Source organism: Parus major, chromosome 6 (genome assembly GCF_001522545.3).
Source record: "Parus major isolate Abel chromosome 6, Parus_major1.1, whole genome shotgun sequence".
NCBI lineage: Eukaryota > Metazoa > Chordata > Aves > Passeriformes > Paridae > Parus > Parus major.
This window is the reverse complement of record NC_031775.1, coordinates 2,617,791-2,642,491: the sequence shown is the minus strand read 5'-3', so window position 1 is coordinate 2,642,491 and position 24,701 is coordinate 2,617,791. Positions and strand designations below refer to the sequence as shown.

At 45.6% G+C, this 24,701-nt stretch overlaps 1 protein-coding gene across 2 annotated transcripts in view; it reads right to left on the bottom strand.

The window, feature by feature from the left end:
• Positions 1-24,701, bottom strand: part of PRKG1 (protein kinase cGMP-dependent 1) — a 369,556-nt gene that overhangs the window by 294,432 nt on the left and 50,423 nt on the right. For both annotated transcript variants that reach the window (XM_015633750.3, XM_015633749.1), the window contains exon 2: positions 14,861-15,027. In XM_015633750.3, coding sequence (XP_015489236.1) covers positions 14,861-15,027 — 167 coding nt within the window. The remainder of the gene's footprint in view (positions 1-14,860; positions 15,028-24,701) is intronic.

Here is a 24,701-nt window from a genome sequence, read left to right as displayed (position 1 = left end):
GAGCTTTTCAGGTGCAAGGCTGGTGTGTGCTGTGATTTATTTTGGGCTGGGAAAGCAGCAGTCTCACCTTACCGGATACTTTATCGACCCATTAAGTAGCAAATTCCTCTTAAATCTTGCTTTTTCTTTGAAGTACTTTCCAAAAAGTAAACAAAGGTACTTAAAAGGTCACAGACAGGTTTTCTTTCCTACACATGAAAGATGGAGGCATTTTTAAGCTTGCCAATATTTTCAAAGCCAGTCTCCTGTATCGCCTCCAAATAGCTAGGAGAAGAGAAAACATCTTTCTGCACCTGTATTTTCTCCCTCTAAATTAAAGGGTTGTTTCCTGACCCACTGAAAATTATGAAGCAGATCAAGAATGACAGAAAATGTTCTCAGGTGGAGGGAAAAGGGACTCCTGTGGGCAAACATAATTCATCTGAGGAGGGGAAAGCAGACTGGATCAAAAATAAATGAGGTGCTGAGCAATGTCCCCAAGCTTGGAACAGCAGTCACGTGAGAAACACTGGTGTACCCAAAAAGGGAGGCAGATGTTGACATCTGCTCGTGGGCTGTGGAAAACCAGAACCTGCATCTCCTCAGGAGTTACTCTCCAGGTAAGACCCAGCAGGTGCAAAGCCATGAGGGAATGGATTGGGAAGGAGGGATGAAGGAGAAAAACATCACACTGGCAGAGGGGTGTTCCAGCACCCAAATGTCCTAGCAACACCACGTGGCCCACACTCCATCACACAGAAAAGGAAGCCAAGATAATGGAGTGCAAATCCAGAGCAGAAAATGGGCTTTCTTTCCAAGCAAATAAGACTTGGAAGTACAATAAAACCTTTAGCTGCTGATCCCTTCCGCAGAGTTTGGTCAGTAAAGCACACCAAAACAAACAGGATGTGTTTTCTCTGGATTACTGATGGTTGTGGAATTGCCCAATATTAATTCACTTAGGAATATTCAACAAAGGGAGCCACTGGCTAATTTTTGGTGTGCAGCCTGCTGGGAACAGCTGCTTTGAATACTGATCACCTGAGCAGATAATTCATAATTAATGTCTGCATGGAACCTGGGGGTTTCTAAAAATAAATGTCTCTTCCCAGCTAGGACAACTGGCATTTGTTTTGTTCCTTTGGAGTTAAAACCCAGCTCTTTAGGAATGTGCTGTGCTTTTCCAGGTTGAGAGTGCTGGTGAGACCCACGAAAAAAATGTAATCCCTCAGATTTTGTCACTCTGCCGAATCCTATCGGATTCTGCCTTGGACACAACCTCAACCTGCTTGCCAAGGTAATATTGGCTTGTTCACAGCACTGAGTGCTCCTCTTTCACCCTGCTCAGGGTTTGCAGCTCCTCCCAAGGCTGGGCATCCACACGGAGCACAGGCTCCATCCCCATGCTTCCTCTATCAAGGAATTCCTCCTCCTCCAAGCCCTGCCTTCTTTTCAGCCCCAAGCAGGTAAAATGACTTTATTAGCACAACCCCTTTGCCATTCCATTCCAATAGTCAATAAAACCCTTTCTGTCTGTCTGTGCTGCTTTTCCTCAATGGCTTTATCTGTTTGCTGATCGTTTTTCCCCATTCACTGAGACACAAATCCCACACACTGTTACTCCATTCCCCAGGTTCCCACAGTGCAGGAATCGATACCTTTTAAAACACAAACCTAAACTGCCTTTTCCTCAGGCCAGCATTCCCTTCCCCTCCCTGGGAGCCTTGGCAGTGTTGGCTGTGAAACAAAACCATTTTTGAGGTTATTAACCTGCACAGGGGAGCTGAGGGGAGAATTCCACACATCCTCTAAAATGGATTCCTCTGGATTATGCAGCAGTCCAAGGAGTTGTTCCCTGCCATGAATAACAGGCCTAACACACCAGTGGCTGTTTTCAGCCCATGTTTTAGGTTATGGAATTGCCTCTTACCGAGGTTATTCTTGAAATTAGGAGAGTCCCAGACTGCCTGGGAATGCAAATTCTAAGGGCAGCTTAGCAACAACAGCTCAGGGGGTGACTTGTAACAATGACAGAAGGAAGAAAATAAGAAGAATTGGGAAAAAAAGTCTCCTGCAAGACCTTTGTTAAAGCTTCTCAACAACAGAATCTGGCTGCTCTTCCCCTGTAAGAATTAGGTCTAACTTTTGTAAACACCACAAAAAAATCCCTTCATTTTGTCAGCTAAAATAATTTCATTTCCACACACAGTACTTGACTTTATAGGAGAAAGTCCTTAACAAAGCAATCTCTGATCACAGCAAGAAATTTGGGATGTGTCTTGAGATCAAGACAAACCACAGTAAGTGTGGCAAAATGTGATCAGGAGGTCATTCAGGAAGGCTGCAGGGGAAAAACACAGATCTTTTCAAAGACATAGGGGGATCACTTAACCAAAGAGCAGGAAGTGCCCAGTGATGGTCAGGCTGGAGGTGCTTCCACCCAGACTTGCTCCAGGACAGCAGCCTGGCACATTTGGATTTTCAAATTCACTTAGCCTTGATAATGGCTCCATTATCAATATTTTTAACTGGCAGAGTCCCTCCAGCTGAACTTCCCACAGCAAAGACAAGATGCAAGCACTTCTTATGCTTCAAGAAGTGGCCCTTACATCGGGAAAGGATAAAGTTTTAATCCCAAATCCTAAATCAGGCACTGAAGGGTGAAAGTTCTGTAAAAAAAATACCACCATGAACCATTTCTGTCTAAGAGTGTAACAGAAGCACAGTGTTTATATTCCCATTTACCAGGAAGATGCCTTGTGTCCCAGTTGTTTCTTTTTGGTTTTTTATGATGCCATTAGTCAGCCATGGGAGTGTGGGGCCTGAGGGGTGGAAGTGTTCTCAATACTCCATCAGCAACTCTCCAGACTCCCTATGACTGGAGTAAAAATCACTCAGCTTCCCTGCTGGATGACTTGAGGCTTTCCCAGCCAGATGTTCTACCTGAACTCCCTTCCCACCACAGAACAAGCAAGGAAAAAGCTGAGATGCTTTGCTTTAATCACCTTCATTAACAAACTGATTGTTAAAAGTTTAATTTCTTCACTAGGTAATAAATTTAGGCGCTGTTTTCTCCCAGCAAAGACCAGTTGTCAGGCTGTTTTTGTGATGGAAAGCCCTGAGGAGCAGCTGTGGTGTCCATCCCTCCAGGCAGCACTAGCAAACACTAGAGCCAAGCTCACCATCGGGAACAGGGAAGGTGCAATTCCCTGTTAAAGCACTCAGGGAACTGGACTGAACCACTGGAGCTGTGACACAAGGGGCAGCAGTGCCTGATTTTGGAAAAACTCAGTCACTTAACAAACCCAGTTCTCCTTTCTCTGCCCACTTTGGTGTCCTGAAGAACTTGAGCCCCACAAGGAGAAGCAGGGCATTCTCCCAGCTCCCAGTCCTGCCCGGGTGAGGGGATGATGTTAGAATTCCAAGCAGGCTGGAGACAGCAGCAGCAGCAATATTCCAGCACATTAGCAATCATCTGCCATGGGGAGAGCTAATTTTTGCCTCATTAGAGCCTGATATGAATCTGTGATGTTGAACAGTTCTGTTTGCAGCTGCTCCCAACCTGTTCTGGCCAGGTTTTTGTGGTACTCATTCGGCTGAACCAGAGCGGGGATGTTGGAAAGCATTTTCTTTCTAAAGAAACATGGTAGCTGTTAATGCACACCAAGACCCAGTGAACCCTTCTGGTTCTTTAAAGGGTACCTTTCCCGTGCTTCAGATCTTTCCAGGGATCAGGAAGGACATCCAGGGATGAGCGAGCACAAGGTCTCACAGGCCACCAGGGTTATATTCCTAATATCCTGCACGTAGCAAAGCTGACAGAACAAATGCTGTGGAAGGAAGTAGCTAAGGCAAATTAATAAAATTACACATTCCCTTAGGAAGGGAATCAAACTTGAAATGTAAAACTGTCTACATTTCCTAAGGAATTGTTTATGCCAAATTTGTATCCTGTCTTTCACCCCTGGAAAGAAGCAAAAAAAACACCAAAAAAAAAAAAAAAAAAAAAAAGAAGCTTTTTTTTTTTTCTCTTGTTGGCTGTTTGTGTCTACTGGTGACTCCTAATTCCCAGATGGTGGAAACCCCCTCACCCCTGGCACGATTCCATTCCCTATTCCCCTTCTCCACAACACAGAGGAACCTGCTCTGCTCTGGAAGCTGTCCCTGCCCATGGCAGGAGGTGGAGCTGGATGAGTTTTAAGGCTAGATTTGTCTTGGACACTTCCAGGGATTGGGAATCCACAACTTCTCTGGCAACCTGTGCCAGGAGCTCCCTGTTATGGGGAATAACATGCTGAATAAGCACAGGACAATCCAAATCGGTTGCACAGGACTGTGAGGAAGCTTGACACTGATGCTTTTCACTCCCTCTGCACTGTCACTGCACTAACTTGTTTTTTAGGAGCTTTTAAAAATGGTGATTCTTTCTACTCCTTATGGAGCTCTTAAAATCACTAATTTGTAATATTGGAGTGAATACTCCCTGATTTTTATTCTGGCATCAGAGCCATTCCTGATGCAGATATCCCACAGTCTGACAGCTGATCTGCATAATGTGCTGAATGTACTTATAACTCATCTCCAGACAGGGAAATAAATCTCCAGCACCTCTTTTTGCTGTGCGCTGCAGCACAATGCACAGTTCTGGAAACGCTTCCTGAGTGCCAATTCTGACTTGTAGGGCTCAGAAAATTAAATCTGTGTTAGAAAACAGATCATTTTCATCACTTACTCAGGGGGAACAAAAGCCCAGTGAGAGTTTTTAACCCTTAACCTGGTTCAGGTTACCTTACATTGGTAACCCTAAGGAATGCAATTTTATCCATTCCATGGGGCCCAGCACAGGGGGGACCTGGAGCTGCTGCAGAGAGTCCAGGGGAGGCACCAGGATGATCAGAGGGATGGAGCAGCTCTGCTGGGAGGAAAGGCTGGGACAGCTGGGATTGTTCAGCCTGGAGAGGAGAAGCTTTGGGGTGACCCCATTGTGGCCTTCCAGTGCCTGAAGGGGCTACAGGAAACATGGAGAGAGACTCTGTGCAAGGGATGGAGGGACAGTCGGACACAGGGAATGGCTTCCCAGTGCCAGAGGGCAGGGATAGATGGGATATTGGGAAGAAATTATTCCCTGGGAGGGTGGGCAGGCCCTGGCACAGGGTGCCCAGAGCAGCTGTGGCTGTCCCTGGATCCCTGGAAGTGTCCAAGGGCAGGCTGGATGGGCTTGGAGCCACCTGGGATAGCAGAAGGTGTCCCTTGAGGTCCCTTCCCATGCTCCTTCCTGCCTTGGCCCAATCAGCACTGAACAGTCCCCAGTGGAAGTCCCCACATCCATATCCCATTCCACACTCCATTGCCTCCCATCAGCTTTCATTTACTGCGAGATTTTATGTTCTGCTTTGGCCCCAGCTCTCATTCCCTTTTTCAGCTGCCTTGTTTGAGGCCAGAGCACGAAGGAAAGGTTTCACTTACTGCTCATCCTCCTCTGGAAAATAATAACATTAAACAGAGCATGGAGACAGCAGCTTGGTGACAGATGGGGCTGTGCTGGTTTGTGTCACCCAAGGACCTGGCTCGGAATGTTAATACATGGAAATCACCCGGCTGCAGAACTGGGAAGCAAATCTGGTGACCAGGAAGAGAGATAAAGAGCTCCAGCCCTGCTTTTTTTGTCAGCTCAATCAGAGACTTCCCTGGAAATGTTGGAGGGCAGGTTGGAGCAACCTGGGATAGTGGAAAGTATCCCTGCCCATGGCAGGGGAATGAGATGTTCTTTAAGGTCCCTCCCAGCCCAAACCATTCTGGGATCTAGGATTTATTCTGCCAAAGTAACACAGAAAACTGAGATTACCATTAAAATTCAAAAGGCAAAGCAGCACAAGAAGCTGTTGGGGCTTCTCAGCACTCCCCAGTCCCTTGATCTTCCCAAGCACCACCCAAAGCTCCTGAGGAAACCCAAATGCTTTTTGTTCCAGTCAACAGAGCACAAGAGCAGGAAATAAATGATCCTCCCAGCAGCAACGATGAGCAAAGTAAGTTCTGCAGTGTTAAATATGTTCTGCAGTGTTAAATATGCTCAGCCAAGTGGGGTCTGTGAAAAAGGCCTAGTTTTTCCAAGAAGGAAAACAATGTCCTGGAGAGAGCTGACAAATGATAATAAGCAGAGTCTGCTGGTAGAAAGCAGAAAATAAACTTCCTTTCTTTTCATTCATCATGCAGCAGGTCCACTTGTTCCCTCCAGATGAACATTCCCAAGGACATCTCCTTCTCTTATCTTGTACCAACCAGGAACAAAAACATTCCTTGCTTTAAAAAAATGATCTTCCATGGGTTTATTCAGTCCAAATTTGAACACAGGAGCTCAGTGTTTAATGGAGATCTCTGGAGCTAATTCTCATTTCAGGGCACGTTGACCAGCTGGTTCTAAAAAAAATCTCTATCCTTGGACCTAACACTTTGGGATTTTCCTCAGCTACCATGGAATTTTTACCCCATGGCTTACTACAAACCTCTAGGGATCACTGGAAAACTTAAATTTCAGCAGTGATGTCAGTTTTCCATCTTACTTCTGCCAAATAAATCCTAAACTTTGGGTTGGGAGGAACTTTAAAGCTCATCTCATTCCACCCCCTGCCCTGAGTAACAGGTTTAGGGGCACAAATGGTTCCATAGTCCTGAGGAATATTTTTTGCAGGGTCGCCTGCAGTAAATTCCTAAGTTATTTACCATTTTCAGTGGACACAATCCTGTGCCAGGTGCTCTGGGATGACCCTGCTGGAGCTGGGATGTGGCACCAGATGTCCCTTGACTTGTCCCATGATCCTAAAAGCAGCAGGGCTTTGCCACAGCCAGTTCCTCACTCCCCACTGCACATCTTTAATCCACATTACAACTGGACTTCCCTCCTCTGAAGGGAACAACTGCCACAAGAGAACAGGGCAAAAAGAACACAGTGTTTTGGGCTGGAAACTCTGGGGGAAAAAAAAAACCCTAATTTTAGTCAGATTTCACATAGTTACAAAAAAAGACCTTTTAAGAGCTCCTGGACCTCTCCACCCCACCCCCAAAAAAAAGTAATGAGAGGAAAGAGCTCACAAATACAATTAAAAATACAATTAGCTTTAGGAAGTCCGTGAAGTTACACATCACTACCAGTAAAAATAAAAAAACAGCCTCACAATCCAGGCAGAAAATGACTTCAAGTTACCTCCTACTCCAAGCTAAGAGTTTACAGAGTTTCAGCAGTGATAAGGAATCCCTTGTGGAGCTCCACTGGAAGGATGGGGCTGCACAACTACCCTGGGATTAATGCTTTTCCAGACCTGCAGCATCTCCAACCCCGGCTGCTGCTGCTATTTAGAATATGAGGAAGCTCACCCACTGTTATTTCATGTTCTGGTAGCTCCACAAAATAGCTTTTGCAGTCAGAACCGAGAGGTTATGGAAATATTTAGCACAAGAATGGAAAACATCTTACTTTTATTAGTTTTTCCATCTTAAATCCAACGTGTTCTGATTGCATTTAATTATCATCTGTGCCTGGATGTGCGAGGAGCAGCAGCTGCTGGGATACACTGTAATTTCTATTATTTTAGATAAATACAGTGCAAACATTGATCTGACATTTTGATTTGTTTCCTAAGAGCAGAATTCTCATTTTTCCCCCAAACCCATCTGCCAGGGCTGCAAAGAAGTTGCAGATCAGGACCCCGCACATCAAAGCACAGGAAAAAATCAGAAAACTGCCAAATAATGCAAAGCAAACATCTCCCCACCCCCCTTCCTGGTTTTATCCTTTTGTTTGGATTTATTCTCAGACCTGTCTCTGTCAAAATTCTGGACTGCACAAAGCCTTGACCACAAAAATCCATGGGAGGTTTTTCCCACCAAAAAAAAAAGAAGAAACCTCAGTGGAGAAGCAAATGCAGGAAATGTTCTCGTGAGCTTCCCATAGGGTGAAGAGATGTTCAACCAAGGTGAAGTGTTTAAGGAACATGGAAAAGTTCCCTGGGACCAAGAGGAATGGTTTCCCCCATTTCACCCATTCCTGCCTGGAATTGCAATGATGAAGTCACTACTCAGCAGCTCTTTGGGATGAGTTCCTACAGGAAACTCTGCAGGATCCCAGATGAACACTGAGCTGATCCCAATGGGATCCCTTCCAGCTCAGGCTATTCTGTATTTGTACAATTCTGACCCAGCCTCTCTCTCTCTCTCCTTCCCCTTCCCAAAATTGGTGATTTTGAGCTGTCTCCCCACAACCAAGAGCAGGAACAAAGGGCACAGAGCTCCCATGGTCTGATTATTTTTGTAGATGAGTTTTCCAAGCAAACAAGGAATCCAAAGCCAGTGGAGCCCACCCAAAGGGAGCCTTCCCTTTAACAACAATCCCTTTGGATTCTAACAAAGGGATTTTTCTATCTGCACGCACAGCCTGAGTTACAGAGCCCTGAAGTTGAAGGGACACAGCCAAAGGTCGAAATCCAGGCTCCTCCATGTTCACTGCTGGGCTGAAAAGTCCTTTTATTTCACATTTCACTGGTGGGAGCCGCAACAAAAGGGAGTCTGGAACAGTGGGGGGGACAAGAAAGACATTTGTGCCTCCCTTTCCAGCTGCTATTATTAATAAAATGAATGAGGCTTTATCTCCCCAATTTCTTTGGTAAATAAAACCTCCTTCACCACAAAGCAGCCTTTGCATAACTGCTGAGCAGTACAAAAATAAATGGCACATCAGCTATGATCTTAAGTGGGGGAAAAATCCACTATAATTACACTTGTCATCCAGTAGGAACTGTTTTGGAAGAGGTTACACCTATCCACTGTTTTCCCTGGAGAGGGGAAGATGGATATCTGGCTGCCTGGGGATGAACCAGGTTGTAGGAAAGCATTTACAGAATAATTTATCTGTTTGATAAACTCTGAGTACTCCTCCCCAGCAATGAATTCTTTCAGCCTTCACCAAGGCTGCCCCAGTTTTGTGTCAGTACCACACTGCAGAAAGACTCAGGTAATGATTAGAGGAATGGCAAGAGGAGTAAATCACTGTGAATAGGAGCAGATCCCAAAGAAAGCCGGGCATTCACTGGGAAAATGAAAGGAATTCTTAGGTCAGCTCGACACTCAAACTTCTACAGCCCTGCAGAAGAACCTGCCAGCAGGCCCCTCTCATCCAGTCCCAACAAGAATTTGTGCTGGCAGCAGGGCTTGGCTGAGGACAGAGACAGCAGATTTAGCTGTTTGGGGGATTTATATTTGTGTAAATCAGCAAATACCATCCAGTCCCTCCTCTCCTCTGCCAGTCCAGCAACACCTTGACAAATTTGGGAAGGCTGAAGTCATTGGTCCCAGCTTGGATTCCATTTTCTTCTCCTCCCTACCAGATATTGGCTTAGTCAACCAAAGGTTAGGTTCTCTTTGCAGAAAAGGGATGACTTCACCAGTATTTCTTATTGCATTTTATGTGCTAAGGTTTAGTTCTGCAGCTTTAAAAATAACTGCTGTATCCAGAATATCAAACCACATCTGTCATGAGCCCAGTCATCCTTTCATATCCCATTTAATCTCATGAACATTTCATGAAATAAGTACAAGAAATGCTTAATTCCCCATCACTAATATGGGTAAATAATACTCTTGGAAGAGTTAATTATTAAGACACCGTAAAATTAAAATAATAAGCCAATAACAGTGGAAGATTTGCATTCCATTGCCCCGGGTAAAAGGCAGGACAACCCAGTTTCTCCAAGAGGCAGGAAACCCATGAAGCCTGCAGGATTCCAGAGAGGAACACAGGGAAAAAACCCTGATCTGACTCCTGCCCAACCCCCTCCTGCAATACCAGGATGAAGGAAACAAAAACGAATCATACAATAAGCAGATGAAGCATGAAACAGGAGAGCAAAGAAGAAACTGCTGCCACAGGACATTTTTCCAAACCCAATGGGAAGTCCTGGGAAAGGCAGGCTCCTTGGAGGGCAGGGATTTGTTGGCAGGCTGTGCAGAAACTGCCACACTGCCAAAATTTCGAGTTGATTCCTTGCACATGGAGCTCCTCTGGCACTGACTGCTCCCCAGTCTCCAGTGCAGGGAGATGCTGTCTTGGACACCTGCTTGGGACAGCAGATCCAGACCTGTCCAGAGGAGGTTCAGAGGCTCAGGTAGAGCCCAAAACACCTGCTCTGAGAGGCAGAACAAATCCTGGAAGCAGAATGGCCTCGATTGGGTTGGAAAAGCCCTGACTGCAATGGATGCTGTTGTTACCACCTTCCACAGTGCCCCTGGGAGATGCAGAGAGGTGAGAATTAGCAATGTTATCAGGAATATACTTGGAAAAAGCACTCAAAACTGCCTGGTCCTACAGCAGAAAGGAAGGAATTTCCCAGAGGAAGCCTAGCAAGAACAGTATTTGGGCACACAAGACAAACCACACTGTGCAGGCAGGAAAATCCCACCTCAAGGGCTCAGCTCCATCTCTCCAGGTGTGATCCCAGAGCATGACAACAACTCAGCCCACACAGAGTTCAGCCAAACCTGTGCCAGGGCCTGCCCACCCTGCCAGGGAACAATTCCTTCCCAATATCCCATCTATCCCTGCCCTCTGGCACTGGGAAGCCATTCCCTGTGTCCTGTCCCTCCATCCCTTGTCCCCAGTCCCTCTCCAGCTCTCCTGGAGCCCCTTTAGGCACTGGAAGGGGCTCTGAGCTCTCCCTGGAGCCTTCTCTTCTCCAGGTGAGCACCCCCAGCTCTCCCAGCCTTTCCTCCCTCAGGTCATTTATGTTCCTTAAATCCAAAACCAGTCTCTGTTCTCCACAATTTTTTCATTTTAAAGTATCAGTCCCACCAAGCCCTTTCCTGAGAGCAGGAGGAGGATCTGACTCACGAGACCCTAGAAGGGAATTAGTCCTGTTAAATCAGATCCATAAGAAGAGAGGAAAGAAGGGTCAGAGGGAGGTGACACCAAGACTGAACAGAGCATTGGGGATGACTGCACGGCCTCCCACTTGTTTCCATAGTTCAAAGGGCCACATGGACTTTGTTTGTGTTCCCTTATCAACACCCAGCTCCATGTCCCAGCAGATCCCACAGTTTCTAGGAATACACTGCTTCCCAAGACTCCCAGAAACCCACGTTCCCATGGGAAATCACAATTAGATCTTTGCTTTGGAGGAACTACCAAGAAGGAAGCAAGAGACAAAGTCACCTTTAAAAATAAAAGGCAAATCCCCATGACTGAAGACAAAAATAAAACTAAGTTTAAGAGGAGAGGGAAATCTACTAAATCAGGGGCTGGGGGAAGTGTGGGCTGGTTCTCAGTGTGCTTCTTAAGAAGCTGCTTCTTCCCTCTCCATGCCAGTAGAAGCAGGAGCACACAGGGGATTTTTCTTCCCTCAGGTTCTCCGGGTGTGTGCAGAGGTGCAGCCTCAGATTTCACTTGCAGCACCCACTGCCAACACAAAACAATCAGCCACAAAAGAGTTCATCAAAGAAATTCCCCCTTTCCCCTGTGTCACTGAATTATTTCTTCCATTCAACCTATTAGTAAAGTTTCTAAAACACCAAGAAGATCGGTTTATTCACAGGAGAGCCTCAATCCTGGACCTTGTCACCTGATTTCTCCACAGGATTTTCCTGCCCTAATCCAAGCTGACAGCCTGCAGCCACCAGCTCAGCCAGAGGAAACATTTGGGGTCGGAGGTGGGATATAACATTTATCCTCATCAGTGTGAGGCAGCACCCACGAACAGCCCCAGCCTGTCAACACCCCAGATCTGAGGTGGAGCTCTCTGAAAACACCTCTCCAGGCTGCCACATTTTTAAGTGCTTTCAGCAGAATTTTAGGAATGTTGTGAAGTCAGCAAATGCAAACCTGCAAAACTACCGCTTGGAAAATGTTTAAGTTTTTTCCCTTAATTTTAAAAAAAAAAATGGAGGTAGCGGGCTCATTTATGATTAATAAGCAAGAACTTATTTTGGCTCTAAAAACTCTCAGTTTGAAGGCAAATATTCTGTTGGACTCCTCTCAGAGTTTCAAGATTTCTCCCAGGAAAGGGAATATATCCAATAAATAAGTTTATTTTCCTCTCACAATTGTTTTCCCTGCAGAGCCCAGATTTCCAGTGTGGAGTATTTTAAGGCAGAGCATCACTCATCCCCCTTTTCATTCCCAGTCTCACAGCCTGGAGGAATATTCCTGCTGGAGGTGGGCACAGCAGGGATGTTTAATGCTGCCAGCAATTTCAGCCCCTGATGGGTACTTGTCACATCACAAATCCGTTCATTCCCACCTTCAAAGCACAGCTGGAAAGGAAATTTTTGGAGTTGCTCAAGGCTTAGGGAATCTCTTGACCCATTTCAGTAAATAAAAGTTGAGGGGGTTTCTTGCTACTTTTTGAACACAAGGGAATCAAGGGGTGTTCCCAGAGGGCTGAAGGAACAGCAAAAGCAGAGTGAAGCCAGAGAATAGATAAAAACTAAATAAAAATTAAATAAATAAAATAAAGAATAAATAAATAAAGAATAGGCTGTGGTGGGAACAACACCTGAAAGCCTGAACCAAGGGCCCTCACATCCCTAGAGGTGGGAATTTGGCCAGCAAGACACAGACTGTGGCTAAAGTCACCCCAGAATACAAAAAAAAATAAATAAAGCTTATTAGACTTATTAAAAGCAAAGAAGCTCTAAATTCAGGATTCTGCATGCTGAGAAATTTCAACTTCAGCTCCTGACTCAAAGCTCTGTTTTTTCTCACAAGCAGCTCAGAGAAGAAAAAGAGCCCAAGTAAGGAAGGAAAAAGGAATTAATGGAAGGAGGACAGTATTTATTTGATTTTTGAGAAAACACTTCTCAGTAATACTCAAAGATGGGTCTCTCCAGTAGAGTTTTGCAAAGAACAGAGTTTTTATTTGGGTTTATTGTGTTAATAATTGAGAGGACACAGGATGATAAAACAAAATGAGCTCTCATAACCATACCCCAACCTATTTGATAATGTCCTCTCCCATTTCCATGACTTCATCATCACTCACTGCATTATGTCTAAACATAGACTATAAACTCTCCATAATTCGGTTTGCAAAGCATTATGCATATTTAGGGAGCTATCTAAATAATCTTAAATTAAGTTACAAAGCCAAGGGAAGAGCCAAGTCGTGCCCTCACACACACAGGGCTGCCAGGAGAACATGGAAAAACCTCAAGTTTTCCCAAGAAACACAAACACAAAAACACATTTGTTGCACACTCATCACCACGTGGCCATCTGATAAATAATAACCATAAATATGATAAAATCTATCTGCAGTAAAGGGTTATCTGAGCACCAAGCCATGCTCAATACCCCAAACCATGCTGGAAACAGTTCTGCCCCTAAATCCCCCCAAAATCCTCTCCAGGGAGAGGGAAGAGGCTGAGCAGGGGAGAAATACACCCTGATTCCAGCCTGTCCTGTTCTTAGGGCTTTTTTCCAAGGACACCATTGAACACAACATCCCAAAAGCAGCCAGGCAGCAAAAACCCCATAAGCAAACCTCTGGTGTGGGGGGAATTTGGGAAGCCAGCACAGAACTGCACAGTGCAAATCCTCCATGTTTCCACTAGGAAGAAAATATGATTCAATGATTATTTTAAAGCAGTTTTGTTTTTTTTATCATCAACAGAACAGATTCTGCACCTCAAAGTATTCTCTGTATTCAGAGGACTGAAAACTTTAAAACTTTCCATGAAAACCTTACATGTTTCCATGCAGTGCTGGGGGTGGAAACACATAATTCACAGAAAAACCATTTCAATGTGCAAAATTCAAAACTATGAAAAACCAGAGGAATTAAACCTGTGCCTTGAGAAAAGACTTAACCTTAAAAGGACAGAAGCTTCAAGTTGTTTTGGGAAACCAGTGAGGAGTATCTGCAACTATACAGCACGAGGAATTTGGCAGGAAAGCTTGTTTAAAGGATGGCTTACTGCCTTGGAAAGAGTTTTGTTTAAAAGAACAATTTAAGATATTAAAATATAGATGGGCAAGTGAAAAACCTCCACTCCCCCTTAGGTGTTATCTGGCCAAAATGTTCGAGTCCACCAGATAGTTCTGAAGAGGAGCAAGAAGAATTTGATAAGCATTTATCCATTGTGGTCACACCATGGAGGAAAAGAGGGATATTTCCCTCAGAACTCAGGATCAGCTGCTCTGAGGAGAGGGATGCTGGATGCACACAAGGGTTGATCCAGCTCAGTAACTCTGACAGCTGACACACACTGCCTTAAAAATATAAACCACAAATATACACAAAACATGCTCAGTTTGACACATGAAGAGTGAGAGAACCTGGAAAGAAGACAACACCAAACACAAGGAGCTGGGATTTTGGAAATGCAGAGCATTGGCAACATCTGTTAGAAGATTTTGACAAAGCCCTGCTCTGGTGCTCCCTAAGAAACCCCCTGTGCCAAAGCAGAGGTGCTTGAGCACAGGTGCTGCCCTTCCTTTGTGCCCAGGATGCACCAACACCATTTCCCATCCTCCCAAGCTCCTGTGGAGAACCCCTCATGCTGTACCAGCATTTATACCTGGGAGGAGACTGTGATCACCTTCTCCCTGTTCCACAGCCACTCCCCATCTCCATCATTCCTTCTGTTTAAAATCCTCATTTATCCAGCAAAACACTGCCTCCAATCCCTCCTCTGGTTAGGGGAGGTTTATTCCAGTGCAGGGTTAACATCTTTCACCTCCTTTCTTTACCCAGGCAGAATTTTCCAGGCAAAAGCAGTCCACACAATTTTTAAGCAACCATATTTAGACAGCCTCTTTCTCCGAAACCATTTCTCCCACCAAAGTTTTTGTCTCTAAGTGTTGGAAAAAAGGAATAAATAAGATCTTTCCCAATCCTACCTTCCATGACGTAGACCAGGGAACCCACATCTCCCTCCTTGATGATGCAGCTGTCCTTGCCATACTCCACTGGGTACATACAATCCACAATCTCCTGGATCTGGGATAATTCCAGGTTCTTCATGAAGTCATTGTCAAGGATTGCTTCCTTTATTAGCTCCTTGGACCTGGGAAACAAAAAAATAAAAAAAAAGAAAAAATTAAAAAAAGAAATCAGTGTTTTCCCTAAAAATGTGCAGTGAAGTCAAAGGAAAAAAATACATAAAGTAAATTAAACAAAGAGATGTGAACTTGCAATTATTTTTTGTAAACAAGCTTTAGATATGCCCAGCATTGAAATATAAATAGATTTCGTAGAGTTGCAAAATCCTCTTTTAGCTACAAGTTTCACATCTACAATAAACACAGCTACTTGGAATATCATCCATACACAAAACTGAAAGGAAGCACAAACAAGAGGGTAGCAGATTTATAACTTGGTTTATTATATTTTCCAATAATTATACAAACTGGAGCACACCAAAGGGTGACGCTGCACGGATTGTCTGAGTATTTATATTATATTGGCTTATTTATATTATATTGGCTACAGGAGGCATTTGGCACAAAATTCCTAAAGCCACTTGTGCTGGTGGACAACTGAGATGTTAAATCTTGATCTAGACCAAAACTAAAGCTCCTAAAACACCTCCAGCAGCTCCTCAGTCCTGACCCTGGGGGCTGAGCTGCTCACAGCCAGCAGTTTCCTGAGCAGTCAGGAGGGTTTCAGCTGCTGAAAGATGAAAATGAAGCAAACTTTTCAAATAAAAACACTTCAATGGGTCACATCTTCTTGAAAAAGAGCCAAACTGGGACTTGAGGAGACCCAAACCAGCCCAGCCTTGGGGATACCACGGTCCTTGCACAGGGTTAGAAGCAGATCAGGGTTCCACCCACTGCAGAGCCAGCTCGGTGATGTTTAAGATTCTTTTTATTCCTGTGATAGTTTGGAGGTTGTTTCAACACAGCTCATTCCTCTGGACACCAGAGGCCACCAGAACTGACCCTGCTGAGGGGCAGGAGGGGACAGGACCAGGCTGCCCAAGGATGAGGTGGGCTCAGGGCACCACAAAACCATTCCTGAGAGCTGGAATCTGCCTGCACACCAATCCCTGACTGCCACTCCAACCCTTCCTGTGTGTAAATAAGGACCCTCAGGAAAACCTGCACCTGGGGGATGTCTTCCTTTCAGCACAGCTGGGGATTTGTAGGGCTGACTGGGTGCTGCATAACCCCATTTCCTCACCCCACCTCCTGTGCCAAGCCAGACAATGCTTTCCCTACCATGCCTTGACTCAGCTCTTGACTGCTCTTCTGGTCTCAGCCACCCCAAATCCTCATAACAGCAAGCTTGTTATTAATGTTACCCAGCTGCCCACCAAAGAAAGCCTAGTTAAAGCTTTTGTGTACATCATGTCAACCTGCATTCTAATTCCAGGCATTTATTTCATTCCACGGCTCCAAATTTATTTCATTTCTCCTTGATAAAGTCAGGCTTTCAAGAGGAGTTGCTGCAAGAATACCCAAAAAGACTGTAGGGAATTCCTGGCCCAAGTCAAACTTCCCTCTGGATGTAGAGATCCTCAGCACAAAACAGTGCTCTTCTTGTTGGAATTGAACATGGGAAAGGATTTGAAGAGGAATTGGGAAATTTGGTCCAAACAACAGCAAAGGAACCGGAAAACTCGGTCTAAATCAGCTTAAAGGTCTTTTTCAACCTTTATGATTCTAGCTGGGGGAGAAGCAGCAAAACAGACCCAATGTGAATAAATTTAGGGAATTCAAGAGCTTAATAATATTATCAATATTATATTAATAGTAATATAATATGATATCAGATGTGTAACAGAACATCTGAACCACCTGATTCAGTCTCTATCCTCGACACAGGAATATCAGAGCAAGCTCAGGGGCTCCTGAGTCATCCCAGCCCTTTTAACCACCCCACAAAATACATCATCATGAAGGAAAACATGTTGGCTGGGACATCAATGAAACACAGCTTCATCTCTGCCACATCAGAGCATCCTAAAATTAAATACCCACACGGAAAGGGCTGGATAATAACTCAGTCATGCTCGAATGTGAGCAAAATAGGCTTTATTAGTAGGGATAATTGGTTAAGATGAGACTTTGACTACAAAGCCTGTGAGAAAAGCACCTCCAGCTGCCCTTAAACAGTGCTGGCTGGAGGAGCAAAACCACCTTGCAAGCCAGCTGCTTATTTATGAGAGTATTTCATAGAATCCTGGACTGCTTTGGAAAAAAATGTTAAAAATCATCTCCTTCCAGCCCTCCCACCACAGACTAAACCACCCTCCATAGTTTGGGAGCTCCAAACCCTTCCAGCAGGAAACATTCCATCCATCTTTTAGAATAAAGCAAGAAAAAAAGCTGAGTTTGACATACTTGAAAATGAGTTGGTACTAAAAATACAACGTCAGAGCTACAAGCAGAGCTCCTCTATTGTTCCCTGTGAGAGAATATTCGTCACTCTTAATAATTCAGAAAAATTACTCATGCACTGTGGCTTGCCAGCCCCTCACACTGGCATGTGCCAGGCCTTCAGCAACTTCCACATTATTTTATTATTATTATTATTATTAGCTTTTCTTTCCCTGTAATTCACAGGTGCCATTTCAGATAAAGAGGCTTTTTTCTATTGTGTTTATTCTAATGTACAATCCCAGGTGGGAAAAGCCCTCCCAGACCATCAGGCCAAATCCCCACCTTGTCACCAGCCCAGAAACACATGAACCTCAGAGCACATGAATTAACTCCTAGTCCCCAATTTTTCCCTAATAAGTGCTTCTCCAAACCACACCATTCCTTAATCATCACCATTATTTCAAAACAGCAGCTATCCCACACACATGAATATAGGAATCTACCCAGTAATACAGAATAAAAAATATTTTAAATGGTTAAAAATCATACTCCTGCCACGGCAAATAAGTGCTTTAAACAAGATATAGCTGCTCCATTAGCTCTTATTTTCCAACAGTATTCCTTCTGTACTTTCTGCTTCGGGTTTCTAATAGGAACAATGCACAAACAAAATAACCTGCAATATTTGTAAGGCAGCAGGACTGTTTCCAAATGAGCTTGTCTGAAGGAGAAGGGTTTCCATGAATATTTACTTAGCACTGGAGTCAATGTCTCTGCCTTCAGAGGGTCACTCAGAGTAGAAAGCAGTTATTGCCATCTTTCCTCTCCAGAGCAAGCAGCCTGGCACCAAGCCATCCCTGTTTTCCTGAAAGATTAATGACCAAATGTGCTGGAGACTTGATGAAGAGTTTAAAAAGAGGGCACAATCCTCTGTGATACATCCTGTCCCAAATCAGTTTAGGTCCATCACGGTAATTAATAAGGCAACAGGAGGAAGAAGCTAATTGCATTTGAATTTGCAGAAGTCATGCAAAAAGAACCTGAACAAGTTGCCTACAAGTACACCCAATGCACACAAACCTGGCTGTGCAGCCTCTCAGGGGCAAAGCACAGCCAGGGGTGTCCATCCACACACCTCCCACAGCTCTACTGGGGGTGCTCTGCTCCCCCAGCCCCACCACAGCCAGCCACCAGCACCCCCAACAAGCCAGAGAAATTCAGTTTTTTGTCCCAGCAAGCACAGAAGCCGTGCTGAGCTGTGGAAAGCTTTATGTTAAAGGTCTGCAGTGACCATAAAATGCTGGATTTCAAATCCTGCTGTGAACACCCACCGGCACAAAGGTGGAGATAAATAAAAATATTGGATTGTAGCAGATGGGAAATAAAACCCCTGAGATGCATCCCCAGGAGTGTGGGGAGCTTGAGGGATGGGGGATTCTGCCCCTCTGTCCCTGTGCTCAGGTGAGACCCCACCTGCAGAGCTGCCCCAGCCCTGGGGCCCAGCACAGGAGGGACCTGGAGCTGCTGGAGAGAGGCCAGGGGAGGCACCAGGATGATCAGAGGGATGGAGCAGCTCTGCTGGGAGGAAAGGCTGGGACAGCTGGGATTGTTCAGCCTGGAGAGGAGACAGCTCCAGGGAGATCTCAGCTCCTTCCAGTGCCTAAAGGGGCTCCAGGAGAGCTGGAGAAGGGACTTGGGACAAGGGATGGAGGGACAGGACAAGGGGGAATGAATTCCCACTTCCAGAGGGCAGGGATAGATGGGATATTGACAAAGAATTGTTCCCTGGGAGGGCGGGGAGGGGCTGGAATGGAATTCCCAGAGAAGCTGTGGCTGCCCCTGGATCCCTGGAAGTGTCCAAGGCCAGGTTGGATTTTGGAGCTTGGAGCAGCCTGGGATAGTGGAAGGTGTCCCTGTCCATGGCAGGGGTGGCACTGGCTGGGCTTTGAGGTCCCTTCCAGCCCAAACCATCCTGGGATGCTTTGCAGCCCAAGTTAATCCCCAGTGCTTTACAAGGGGAAAATAAGTAAAGTAAATACCCAAGTAAACACCCAACCCTGCAGCACAATCCATTGTTATCCAACAGGAATTCCCATTTTCCAAGGAACACAACCAATGCTCATCCCAGGCTGTTCCCTCTCAGCAACAAAAGCCATGTTCCTTACGCTGGGTTTGTACCTTCTGGCACATACAATAAATATTAGAACACAAAGTTATTCTTCATCCCAAAAAGGCTCATTTCAATGTGGAAAAGCCACTTGCTGGCTTTAAGGAAGGGAAGAACTTAGGAGCAGATGGAAAAACTTCTGACAGACCCTTCTAGGGATGCTTCCAGAAAGCAAAGCCCTCCCACCACACCCCATTCTGGTGCAATCCCAGTTTGCATTGGAGCCTGCAGCAACCTGGGGGTCAAGGGGAGCTACCCAGGAATCATTCCCCAGAGAATCTGCTGCTGGCAAGAGCTGATCAAACAGAGGTGGATCAGGAAAAACAGAAGAAATTAAGAGTTCAATTTCAAGATTATAGTGACACAATTCTGAATTTTAGGGTGTTCACCACCACAGCTTTGCAGCAAAACCATTGAAACTACCAGTAAGGAAAGCAAAAAGCAATGCACTGGTTGGACAGGCTGGAAGATGCCTGCAAAAAAGGGGAAGACAAACCACATTTGGCAGTGACAGAAATAAGCAAGACCATTTTTTTTAGCTGTTTCCATCTCGAAACTTTGAGCAAAACTTTTCAATATGTCAATTTTGGGGGGGAAAGAGTATTTTATCTTGAGTTTCCCCTACCAGGAATTAACAAATACTAGTAATAACCTAAATCTCCATATTTAGGAAGGAAATATCCACAGGAACTCGACCAAGCAGACAGAGAGAGCTCAAGCTTACAGCAGTAAAAATGTCCTGGGAGATGAGAATTCCTGATTTACTCACAAAATAAATCCTGCTCAAAGCTACTGCAACCAGTGGCACCTTTTTTTACAGTTATCACTGCTGTAAAAATCCAAATTATTTGTAGAAACTCATGCACAAAAGCACTATTTTTTGGGACCTTCCATATCCCTGCCCAAGGAATTAAGCTGATTCCAGAGATAAGAAGTATGGAAAAAATCCTGCAGCCTCTGCCCCTGAATCTGATGATGGATATAAGAATCCAGCCAATCCCTACAACAACCGTCTGTTTAAAATCCACACCGTGAAATGTTTAAAAGTGTTTACTTCTACAAAATGTGGCCATGGAAAAAGAGAAAAAAAAACCTTCCTTAAAAAGGGAAAACACAGCCAAGGATTGTGCCTGCTCCAGCTTTCCAGAAACTATCCAGCAGGATACGAATAAACAGCAAGAAGTGTTAGACTGATATTTTTTTTAAACTCTCCCCAGACATACCTCCCTTTCTAAAGGGGGTTTCCATTCCAAGCAGCACAAAAAGCAAAGGCTGCGAGTTTCCAGCAGGGTTGGGGAAGCTTTTTGCTTAAAGCTCACCTTTGTAGAGCTTCTAATTCTGTTTTAAGCCCTTGTGTAGTTCAAAGAGGAGGTAAGACTGAAACACACCCAGCTCTGTTCTGGAACAGAATCCCAGAGTGGTTTGGGTTGGAGGGACCTTAAAATCACCTCTTTCCACCCATTTTGGGCTGTCCCAAACACTTTCCACTATGCCAGGCTGCTCCAAGCCCCATCCAACCTGCCCTTGGACACTTCCAGGGATCCAGGGGCAGCCACAGCTTCTCTGTGCCAGGACCTCTCCACCTCCACAGAGAAGAATTAATTCTGTCTGTGGAACCTGAATTTCCCCTGTTTGAACCCATTCCCTGTGTCCTGTCACCCCAGTTCCCAATGCAGAGCCCCTCTCCAGCTTCCCTGTATCCCTTCAGGCCCTGGAAGGAGCTGTGAGGTCTCCACACCCCCTTCCCTTCTCCAGGCTGAGCAGCCCCAGCTCTCCCAGCCTGGCTCCAGAGGGAAGTGGCTCCAGTCCCCTCAGCAATTTCAGGAGTTGTTCCAACAGTTCTGTGTCCTCCCCACATATCTCCATATGTGTACTCCATGTGATACTCCATGGGTATCTCCCTAACTCATCTCCTGTGGCCTGGCCACGCATCCTGAGGTTCCAAACTGGCAGCTGAGAATGACAAAACCTTCAGTGATCCCAAAATAAGCATCAACAAGAGACAGCAGTCCAGACCCGTTCCTGGCACTCGTCCCTTCCCAGCAGGCTGGGTTATGGATTGTTGTCAGCTCCTAGGTTCCCATCTAAGAACCAGAGGTAGGAGCAGAACTTCCAGGATGATTATTTAATCCCTCAACCACCAGCCTGAAGCCCACACCATTCAGCAAAGCTGCTTTTGCAACTGAAGTGAAATTCTTGGTGCCAAGGCAAGCTGGAGGGTCCTCCCTGAGGGCTTTTAGTGCCACAGCTCCCAGAGCAGGAACCAACCCGCAGCACAGAGCACTTCCTGAAGGGTGAAATGCTGGATATTACCTTCAGATCCTAAAACCTGCAAGAGAACAAGCAGATCTTTTCATGACTGACTCCGGGGAGCAGAGCAGGAGAGAAAAGCTCGGACCTTTGGGTAAGATCTGGGGCTTGTTTGGACTCCAGTGCCCTTAATAGCTGATAAGTCTGCCTTAGCTGTTTGTTTTGGCTCTGGATAAAGCCCACTTTGGATGTTCCTTCAAGGGAATTTTAAATATAACTCCAGAGAGCTATTCTTGTCTCAGTAACTGGGAATAAGAGTAGGATTCAAGTCTGGGACCAAGTAACGTGAAGGCCTTTAAATACACTTGTGGATTTTCTTTACAATGCTTCCCTTTCCCACAACACACAACCCACAGCCCATATTCAGGTTTTAGAGGAAATTTCTGAGCAGGAACTTAAGTATCTTCAGCGAGCCTCCTCCTGAATAGTTGGATGGAAGAATGTTCTTCACAAGAGTCCACTAAAATTTTTAACCAAAATGCCAATTTAAAAAGAGGTTAAACAACTCTGCCCTGATCAAAACCTGTAAGCCAGGAAAACAGCTTTCACATTTCCAGGTTTTCCTGCACTTCAGTACAACTTGGAGTTGCAGAATCGAGTTGCTCTGCAGAGAATGTTGCTCAGACAGCTCCACTTAGGATTTCTAAATATATCAGTACACTGCTGTTCATTATATCATATTTTGGCACCCGACATTTAAAAAGAAAAATCATTTCAGCAAAATAATATTCAAATCCCCTTTCACCTACGCTGAAAATTGTTGTTGGTATAAAAATACTGTAGGCAAGAGTTGGTTAACTTGCATTTTAATGTGTCTCACCCCACAGATCTTAATTTACCACCCTTTTTTAGGCTCCTATTTCGCATCCTACAAGGCCCCAGGTTTAGATACCAGAAATGTTGGCAAGCTCAGGCAGGAGAAGAAGTTGGCTCTTGCCAACACAATTTGCCTCCTCCTGCACTCTCTGACAGTTCTGAGGAACTCCCACATGAGCTGCATTTTGAGAAACCACTACCAAGCCCTCGGAGAAGGATTAAACAGCTCCTTGATTACCTGAAGCAAACAGGAGAAGCTTTGGGCAGCTAATGAGAGGTATAAACACAAAATCAGAGAAGCATTTGGGTTGGAAAAAATCCTCGAGGCCATCAGGTCCACCCTGTGCCTGATCCCCACCTTGTCCCCAGCCCAGAGCACTGAGTGCCACGTCCAGCCCTTCCCTGGACACCTCCAGGCATGGGGACTCCAAACCTCCCTGGGCAGCCCCTGCCAAGGCCTGAGCTCCCTTGCCATGGAGAAATTGTTCCAGAATTCTTCTAGAACACGTAGCAAAGTGATGGTGAAGGGGGATGGGTGTCTCTCAGGGATGTCTGGCCAAAACCAAGCAGACTTTTGAGGGCTGTTACCCCGTGCATTTCACAGTTTCAGTGCTCACATCCAGCACAGCTGTGCTGGAGCCTTCTTGCACCTACAAAAATAGCAGAGAAAACACGTCCCCATATGTCTCCACACCCAAGGACCCAGAAACAACCCAAAATCCTCCAGAAGGAGCTCAGTGAGCAAGACAGAGTCACAGAGACCCAGACAACACATCCTGAAGGTCACGACGATGCATCTTGAAAAGAACCATGTAGTTGAAAGGCAGGAGTTTCTCCATCCATCTCCATCCAAACCATTATCCATGTGGGCTTCCAGTCCTGGCAGTTCCATGCAGTGACCCCTGACTGGAGGCAAGGATGAGGAGCGGAGCTACATGGCAAATCCCACAGTTCCCCCAAGTTTATCAGTGCATTTGGAGGTCTGTGTGGCTCCCTGGGGATAAATGAAGGTGTGGACAGTGAGCTGCACCCATTCCCTGGAGAAGGGAGTTACTGATGGCCACCACAGAGACGGCATCACCCTGGTGCAACAGGCAGGAAATCTGCCAAGGGAATGATAACCTAATTTACATAGATGCAGAAATCCAATTAGAGATCCTCTGAGCAGAGACAGCTCACTCTGCTCTCCTGGATTAGAGGCTGAGAACACGTCAGGAGCGCCTCCAAATGCACCGTGGGCCAGGAGAGATGGATGTGCTCTGCAAAAGCACTTTGCTCCTCCCTGACATAAACACATCCACAGGGAATGCTGGCACAGCCAGGGAAATAGACAGCTGCTCCAGTGAAAGTTCAGGAAGGGGATTCACAGGAATTGTGATGGATGGGGAGGAGAGAAAAGCGACACAGACTTCACATCCCTCACTCTGATTCACCCAACACTTGTGATGGATGGGACTGTCACCAGGGAAGTTCCATCAGCTCTCTCCAGCCTGGAGAAATCCCTGGCTGAAGTGCCATGGGCGTGTGGCAATGGAATGCTGCAGACAGTGCTTGGAGCCTCAGTCTTCCAATAAATATTCCCAGGGATCTTAGAGAGAACCATTTCTTCCTACTTCACGAGTCAGCAGGAGGCCTGACGTTTGCAGGCAGGCTTTGGGACATAAATATTTGCAAGACGTGTGGCATTATCCAAATAACTCCCCGCTGGCAAGCACCAAGGAGCAGCCAGGATGGAAGGGCAAGATGTGCCTCCTCCCAGAAGGGTCACTCTGGGCTGCAGCCGTGGGAGCACATCCTGCAGGCTCTGTCTAGCCTGCCAATAAACCAGATTAGAGCTGGACAAGCACCTTGTGGCAGGCAAGATGAACTCTGAGCAGCCACACAACTTGATAGCATTTAACTGGAGAAAGAGCAGCAGCAGGAAGTTCAGGAGGTGTCTGTGGAGGATGGGGCTGGGAGCAGGGCAGTGCTGATGCTTTCCTTCTGCTCAAAGTTAGGTGGGGGAGAGGTTGGCACATTCCAAATATTATTTTCTCATCCCTATTTCTATTGCATGAGCACTGACCGTGACAATCCCACTGAGTTTTGAAGAATAGTGCAAACAACAACTGCTCTGCACAA